The sequence below is a fragment of the Ixodes scapularis genome, unplaced genomic scaffold, assembly GCF_016920785.2.
Source record: "Ixodes scapularis isolate PalLabHiFi unplaced genomic scaffold, ASM1692078v2 PGA_scaffold3__209_contigs__length_174095766, whole genome shotgun sequence".
Lineage (NCBI taxonomy): Eukaryota > Metazoa > Arthropoda > Arachnida > Ixodida > Ixodidae > Ixodes > Ixodes scapularis.
Genome location: NW_024609868.1, coordinates 25,938,841 through 25,947,303, shown reverse-complemented (window position 1 = coordinate 25,947,303; position 8,463 = coordinate 25,938,841). Strand labels below are relative to the sequence as shown.

Below are 8,463 nucleotides of genomic sequence, written 5' to 3'. Positions count from 1 at the left end.
GAATATGATGTGAATAAAATACAAAAATTTGAAATGGGAAATTATAGCAATATACGAAACAAGGTGAGGTCATATCAAACGCCAGGTCGTTCCAGTCTATGCTGGTCTGCGGGAAGAAAGATTGGTTAGAGTCATTAGTGCGACAGGTGATTCGCGACACATGGCATTAGTGGTTTAGACCTTACGATGATCTAGGAGGAAGAAGGAAAGAGTGGAGTCTTGTGCGAGAATGGTAAGCTTTATAAAATAAACTTAAACGTGTTATTTTACGACGTACTTTGAGAGTTTGAATATTCAGCTGGCGCTTAAAGGGTAACTGCAAAGAAAAAAAAGTTTTTTTTTAAACAGCCTAATTGGGACAAGCATGTCACAAAACAAATGTTCCGCGAAAAAAAAACACTTTTTTTTTTTTATCAATATTTACGCCACAGGACGTAATTTAGTAGAGTCAGAATTTCTCCACATTTGAAACTCCCGCGCTTTCGACCCCCGCGGAAGAGGAGTACGCCCCGCCCCTCACTCTCCTTGCGTTGCGGAGTTGAACCGTTGAACGACGCAGCGTCTCGACTTCCGGCAAGATCTGGCAACCACGCCAGGCCGTGGTATTTTTTTGGTTTGACGCGGTTTGCGAGCACATGCAGCGACGACGTGACCGGAGAAGTGCCCCTGTGATGTTCCCGGAAGATGGAAAGTATCGTTCGTAATCGTCGTGCGCGCTTTCAAAGCGAAGGGAGTCACATAATCCACGAGTGCGCAACCACAAGCCAAGGTTCACGACAGCGCTGCGTTGGTTTCGGCGATCTCGTTCCGTTTGGTGCAACGCGGCGATGAGACAGAGCTGAAACGTTTGTGGTGTGTGTAATGCGGTGCTAACACGGAGCGCAAATTGGTTGTTGTGGGGTTGACGTTCAACCAGTTAAGTCCCGTCGTCGTCAGCTGATCCAGTCAAACTGGTCCGGGAGGACGCTGGGAGCGTTCTTAAAAGTAAATCTGCCTCGTTCTGTTTCAAAATGTGGAAGTTTCCCGACGCATTCCGTGAGTAAAAAGCTGCGGGCGTTTTCAACAAAATTACTACGTTTTAATTGAACAATGGACTCCGCATTGTTGTCCTAAATCTGCCGTTTTTATGCTTCGTGTTGGACTGCGTTTGCACAGCGACGTGTTGCATCGTGCGGTGTGAATAAATTTGGGCACGATTTCGTACCTGCCTACAGATGCATGAACTGAGACCATTTTTATGTAGTGGACATAGTGCTTTTTTTATTTTCTGTCTAGTCGCGGACGTTAGGTGCACACGGGGCGAATCTCGACGGCCTCCAGAGCGATATGACGAGAACGTAACTGGACACGTTTGTCGCTACGCGAACGCCCGATTGCCTCCACCCAAATAGCATTCCTTTCGGGGCGACATGGCTGCTGGAAGGCTCACTGTCGGGATCACGCATCTAACATCTCCGAAAAGTCAGCATTTGCACGCACAAACAAGAAAAAAAAAAAAAGCACGCTAAGCAAGCAAAGAGGAAAACGAAAGAACCGCGCTATGAAAGCCAAAACCCCGCGTCGCTTCCTATCACTAACACCTGCGACAGCTGCTAAACACACACTACTTCACTTCAAGAAGTCTCACTCAAGCACCTGGGTCAGCACGAAACGACGAAACACTGATCACTTCGGCGAAACGATGCGAAACGATTAGTCGAGGTAGGCGAGACAGGCGGGAGCAGACCTCGGCGGCCATGAAAGATGGCGAAGCTTTTGTTTGTATGAATCCAAACGGAAGTGCCCGTCTTGTAAACCTTTTGTAAAGAATAATAACTCTCATCACATGGGTTATTCTTTAAACGTAAAAATATGCCGCTCAAAAGGAAATTGCAACGAATAACAAAGGTTTAACAACCAAGGTCTAAGCTGTCAATCAAACTCTTAGCCATTGAGAACCTTTTGGGATTGACGTCACATAAACACAACTTCGTGGCGCGCGATTTAAAACGGGCGAAATAGCCGCAAACTAAAATCAGTCTCACGCAATAAATATTGCTGTAAAAAATGTTTTTTCTCCCGGAAAAATTGTTTTTTGACATGCTTGTCCCAATTAGGCTATTAAAAAAAAAAACTTTTTTTTCTTTGCAGTTACCCTTTAAGAGAGGAAACCACTAGTTGGGTAAATCTTACAGCACGATTCTGAATGGACTCAAGATGACAAATGAGATAAACTTGATGTGGGCTCCAAATTGCTGATGCAAATTCCAATTTCGATCGAACATTTGTTTCTTGTGCCAATTTTCGTACGTGAGAGGGTGCTGCTTTTAGATTTTGTTTGATGTACCCAAGTGGTGCGGGCAGCTTCTGCCGTCATAGTTTCAATGTGGTTATTCCAGATTAGATCACTTGTCAGTGTTGCGCTGAGATATTTTTAACAAGGTGCGGAGTCAATTAGTTCAGAGGCAATAAAATACGAAAAGTTACGTGTCTTTTTTCTTTTTTTTTCGAGTGAAGCGAACCAGTTTGCATTTCGACGCGTCCTGCCGTACCCCAGCTCCTCGCTAAGTCTAGGCAGGTCCTTGCAGCCACTGGAGGTCTGCATTTCAACGGGGGCTCTCACGGAGATGAATGGGTGCAATGCAAGAGAGCGCTTTTTTCATGCAATGATTTTTTCATTTTCATTTTTAGAGCGCAGCTCTTAGGCGCCCATTTCCGGCTTGAGCGGCGTCGGCGTAACCGCACGGTGCATTATGGGTAAATTTCCCCCTAAATCTAGCGGAAAAATTTCCCCGCTAAATCTAGCGGAAAAATTTCCCCGCTAACTCTAGCGGGGAAATTTTAGTCACGTGACCGGGTGGGTCACGTGACCTGGGGAGTCACGTGACCCCTCCCCGAGGTCACGTGACACCAGCCAGGTCACGTGACCCCCTCCCGAGATCACGTGACCCCCCCCCCCCCCCCCCCCCCCCCGAGGTCACGTGACCTTGGAGGGAATCACGTGACCCTTTCCCCTATGTCACGTGAACCCTCCCCCCCGAGAACACGTGGCCCTCAGTACCCTTCCCCCCTCCTCCTCAAGAGCTGCGCTCCCATTCGGCGTTACAGGGTGTTGTAAACGGCTTTCACTTCTTTATGCAATTTTTATTTTCATGCAATGATGAGATTCACTACTATGTAACCGAAACAACTTCAATCCTCTCCATGGCCAAAGATATCCCTTGTATTGTATTGTATTGTATTGTATTGAATGCAATGGGCGCAGTGTTCAGTGCAGGGCCCAGGATCATTGGTTTCTGCAGCGTGAGCTTTCGCTAGGATCGTGTATCCCCGCAAGGATCGTGTATCAATATTTTTGAAAGAAGACGAGCTGATGGAGCAGCCACGAGATTGATGCTCGCTTCGTCGCCGCGTTGCTACGTGCGCCATGCAGATCGACCAGAATCGCGAGATTTCTGCGGTAGCGACCAGCAAGGCGAGCCAGTGGTGCCGCTAATGCGACCGGTCGGACGTCGGTGGCCCCGTGAGTACACCCCGCCTGGGCTCCTCTCTCCTAGTCTTAGCCGCGGGTGATTCACGCTGAGCTGAGCAGCTGCGTCCTTAAAGCGCGGACGAGATCATGTCCCTGAAGCGACACCCGCAAAGGATGAACAATACAGCAGGGACCTGACAACAGACGTGACGAGAAATGGAAGTTTATTGATGAGTCTTCGTATTTCATTGTGACCCAGTTTCGCAAATGTAGCAACTGAAGCCTGGGCCTCTTTCGAGTCACCACATGTATATATCGTTTCAGTGTGCAACTTCGCTGTGATACGAAAGGAGGCCACACGAAAGCAAATCTTAAAAGGGACTAGACCAGTGTATTTCAACTGGTGCAACAGAGAAAACTCGTAGTTTAAAATTTAAAATACTAACAAGGACCTGTGATCAATTAGATCGCAAACCGCCCATGCAAAGCCTTGGTTCCATGACAGATCTCATATCGCCAGACATACCGAACAGAAGGTAGATAATACTGCCTTGGGCATGTTAAATATTTTTTATCGAAAAAAAAGACGTTTACAGATCATTGTAACGCGAAATTAGAACGCAGCTTTTGAAGAGGAGGAGGGGAGGGTATGCCCCTCCTCCTCCTCCGTACCCTCTCCTCCTCCCGTCCTCCCCTGCTCCTCGTCCTTTACTCCTCCTCTCCCTTACTCATCCTCCTCCTTCCTTCCTCTTTCTCTCCCCTACTTACCCTCCTCCTTTCTTCCTCCTCCTCCGCAGGTGACGTCAATTTTCTCGCCAAATCTAGCGGAGAAACTGAATTTGCCCAAGCAAATTCCTCCCCGATAAATTCAGCGGGAAACTGAATGGGTGTTGAGGTCACGTGACATCAATTTTCCCGCTATATCTAGCGGAGAAACTGAATTTATTCATAGGTGACGGGACACCAAATCACGTGACGTCATGTCCCCGCTAAATTTAGCGGGGAATCTAATTGGTGTTAAGGTCATGTGACGTCAATTTTCCCGCTAAATTTAGCGCGGTTTCGTCGACGCCCACTCCGACGCCGCGAAGCCCGGAAACGGGCGCCCAAAAGCAGTGCTCTAAAAGAAAAAAAGACATTGTATACTGTAATGCGGAGCAAAGCAGAAAAACAGACCAGCACACTAACGCACACATTTCTTTAATGTGCCCTGCAAGACTTCATCTTCACGTCGTCCATTGTTCCAAACCAGCAGCATTGCTCGATACTTATGTCCAAAATGTCACCTCATCGCATCGGTTTTTTTAATGCTTCAGTTTTGTTCGTGCTGGGACAGATTTCCAACCAGCCCGAGCTAGAGGATGAGTTATCCTCCGGGACAGCAAGGCTACGCCTCCGGTGGACAGGGCTACCCTGCCCAGGGGCAAGTCTACAGTTCCGGGGGAATGAGCTATCCGCTTGGCTCGCAAGGTTACCCGAACCCGGGACGGATGGGCGTGGTACAGGGCTACACGCAGCCCACGGCCCAGGGAATCTACACGTCGGCCGTCGGAACGGGCGTCCCGGCGGCGGGTAACCCGGGCTACCCGTCCGCACCGAGCCCGCAGTACGTCCCCTCTCCGAACCAGCAGGGTTACACGACCTGGGCCGACCTCGGCAACGCTGCTGGTACGAATTCGCTTCAGACGATTTTGTATATGGGTAGGAACAAAGGGCAGAAAAGGCTTAGTGACTTGCTCTTCGGTCCCATTAGCTCGTTTTAATAAGATTGATGTGATTTAAACCACTGTAGCTATAAAATAGTCATTCCTAATCACTAGAGATATTTCCAGTATGGAAGTAACCGGGCAGATCAATCCGTCCGATTACTGAAAACAATGCTAGAAAAAAAGGAACTGCCGTAAATTTGAAGTGCAGTTTAATTAACGAAGTTTTTTTTTATCGGGTAAACCCCGCCATAGTAGAGGAAAAATTGCTCGATTTGTTTCAGTGCGTGAAAAAACTTTATTTGTTTTCTCTTTCGGGTTTTGATTTTCTCGTAATAAATGGGACACCACTTTTTTCTAGTGTTCGTTTCGTTTATTCGCAATCTTATTTACCTGCAACAAAGACTGTATACGTAACTGACCAAGGAAGTGGAAAGTAGAAAGCCAAAAAAGTCCCGATTTGCTCAAAAGACCACTCGTGTGTGCTCGTGTTCAGCCCGATATAGGTGTTTCCTACTCGATGATTCCTTGATTATTCCTTGATTTCAATACAAAGCAAAGTCACATAGAAGACAAAAAAAAAAAAATCGGTAAATTAAAAAACAATAGAGATTTTCGTGATTATTATTATTATTTTTTTGTTGGGAAGGTTTGTTTTAAATAATCACTGTAAAACCGGCCTGATTTAGCTCTTGATTTAAATCACCTTGATTTTTATTCTCCACCCTGCTTCTTATCGGTTAATATCGCCACCTCACTTGACTGCGGACCAATGCTAAAATGCTAAAATAATCCCATAGCAACAACTGCCCACAAAGACGCCACATATATGTACCAGGGCAACGATCTGCGTCTGTCTGCATAGTCCAGGTCGTGTTATTCTTGTCTCCTTTCTGGGAATCGGTATAAACCTTGGGAAAACAATTGCTTTTCGGCTGTTATTATTTTATTATTGTGCGTCGCATGCGCGCGGAACCTTTCATGCTGTTGCTTAGGCGACCACGGTATTGCAGGGCTGTTCTGCAAAAGCGTCTAGCGCAGAACACGATTCATTTTACGAATGAGTCACTCAGTCTGGGTAGTTTTCCGCGAATAAAGTCCACTATGTATATTCAAACGAGTGTGTGTGTTTTTTTTAGGAGCTTATAAGGTGATTCAACGGTGAGCGCGATTCAGCGCGTTGTCATGAGACGTGAAAGAAAAAAGGCACGAGATTGATTCACGTCACAAGTTTAAACTGGTGAGTTCGAGTAACCTCAGTCGACAAACGTCTGTGTCGCTAGCACGAGTTACTTGATTGACGTGCATATTGTTTCGGAATATAGTATAAGATATGATCCTATGTTTAAACTTAGCGCCCAGGATGGACATTCATAACCCCCGTATACGGACAGACCAAACAAATCCACGAACCGCTTTAATTGCAGGAGAAACAGTCATATAAACTCTAAAATGAATCGTATGAAGTATTCTTAAATGAGCCATCCCAAGTTTCCTGAACCACCAAAAATTTAAATTTAGATCCGCACAATTCACGCATTTCTGATCATCCGCAGGTCGTCAGGTCGTCTATCCTGTAGCGCAGTCACGTCAGCAGCAACAGCTCCAGCAGCAACAGCAGCGACAGCAGCAACAGCAGCAGTACTACCCCAGCAGCGGCGGTGGTTATGTCATACCTGTGAGCGGCATGGGAAACGTGGGGCAGGGCTATCCTCCGGGCACAGGAATGGCACAGTATCCGGGCATGGCGCCGATGCCGTCGGCTTACCAGCGTGGCAACCGCCAGACGCCGCCTGGATACTACGTGGCTCGTTATCCATCGCAGCGTTAGGCGGGATGAGGACTGCCTTGCAACTACGAGGCGCCACGTGAATACCACGTGGCTCGTTATCTGTCGCAGTGTAAGGGCGTACTGAGGACCATCTGCGTGAGAAATTAGAAATGTGAAGCATTGCAAGAAGTTCATGTGGCAGCATAAATGTTATGAGGTAGAACTTATTTGTAATAAAGTATGTTCATGGTGGACGATTTTGTTAAGCCCAAGTATTTAGCTCTCCTTGCATGTACGCAGCGTGACACTGTATGGAAGTATGCAACGCGTAAAGCCGCTTTCGCCATTTGAGAAACGAAGACAAACCTAAAATATATCAAGTTGACAAGTCGATAACTTGCAGGTGGAGGCGTCCGACCATCTTGCTGCCAAATGCATTTGAAAGGAAGATGGTCTCTGCGTCTGTCACTTAGCAGATACATAGCACTTAAAATGCTAGGATTTTGTTTCAATTTCTACATGAATGTTTTTATTTATTTTTATTATATGAACATTTATAAATATTCGCGTCTATCTTGTATCAGGAAGACTGCCGCTGCGATGTGGGATCAGAATAATGACTGCAAAATTTTCATTGGCAGCGAGTTAAGTATAGATGCACTTCGCAAACGCAGAGCTTCAAGCTCATTTTGGGTTCCTCCATCTACCCTGTAGAAGAAAAATATGTATGTCATCTGCCATGCCTACGCCGGGAGGGATGACGATGTGTGTGTGTGTGTGTGGGGGGGGGGGGGGGGAGGGGGAGGAGGGCATTTGCGAGGAAACTCGTGAGAAGGACGGTGTTTTCTTGCTATTTCTGCTGGAAAGTGACTTTCGGGTCATGGATGAGGGAGAGTTGACGCGTAATTTCCTGCTGGAGATTGACTATGGCGGCGTCAAAGTTCTGCGCATATTCCCCGAGACGATTGGACAGAGAGAAAGAGAGAGAAGTGTTGAAAAGAAAGGAAGCCTGGAACTTATTAACCACCATCGATTGGGGGCAAGCCAGTTCCAGGTTGGGGATGGGGAATGAGGGGATAAAAAGAAAAGATTATAAAGGTGAAGAGGGAAGAGAGAAGGCATATTGGATGAGGTCACAGTTACTTGATTAGGTTTGTCCTTTACTACGATTGGACAGAAAAGCGTACTGGTCCGCATTCGAAGGGGTGGGAGTGAAGGGAGAGGTGGTGTCCGTAATGGAAACGCTACTGCGTATGGAGACTGGAGGAGGAGAAGAGGGGAGGTTGTGCAGGTGTGAAGGATGGGGTGGGTGGTGGGGCGGTGCAGTAGGTTGCTTGGAGAGTATGTCTCGATAAGTGAGTGGGGATGTTTATTCATCAATCAACACACGGACCCGGATATTCTGCCGACCGCCACCACACTTTGTTGGCATTCTGAGAGGTCATCCTGCTCGTACTTCGTTTCCTGTCCTGTTTGCTGCGTATCAATGTTCGCTTACAGACAGTGTTCGCGAGAGCAGTAAGTGCCGGACTGAC

At 47.0% G+C, this 8,463-nt stretch overlaps 1 protein-coding gene across 1 annotated transcript; it reads left to right on the top strand.

Moving 5' to 3' along the window:
- The first annotated feature begins 3,417 nt into the window (after positions 1-3,417).
- LOC121837378 (glutenin, high molecular weight subunit PW212-like) lies at positions 3,418-7,175 on the top strand. The gene is made up of 3 exons (XM_042292996.1): positions 3,418-3,502; positions 4,788-5,119; positions 6,714-7,175. The coding sequence occupies exons 2-3, from the start codon at positions 4,813-4,815 to the stop codon at positions 6,986-6,988; spliced, it is 582 nt and encodes a 193-aa protein (XP_042148930.1). The 5' UTR covers positions 3,418-3,502; positions 4,788-4,812; the 3' UTR covers positions 6,989-7,175.
- The last annotated feature ends 1,288 nt before the right edge of the window (positions 7,176-8,463 follow it).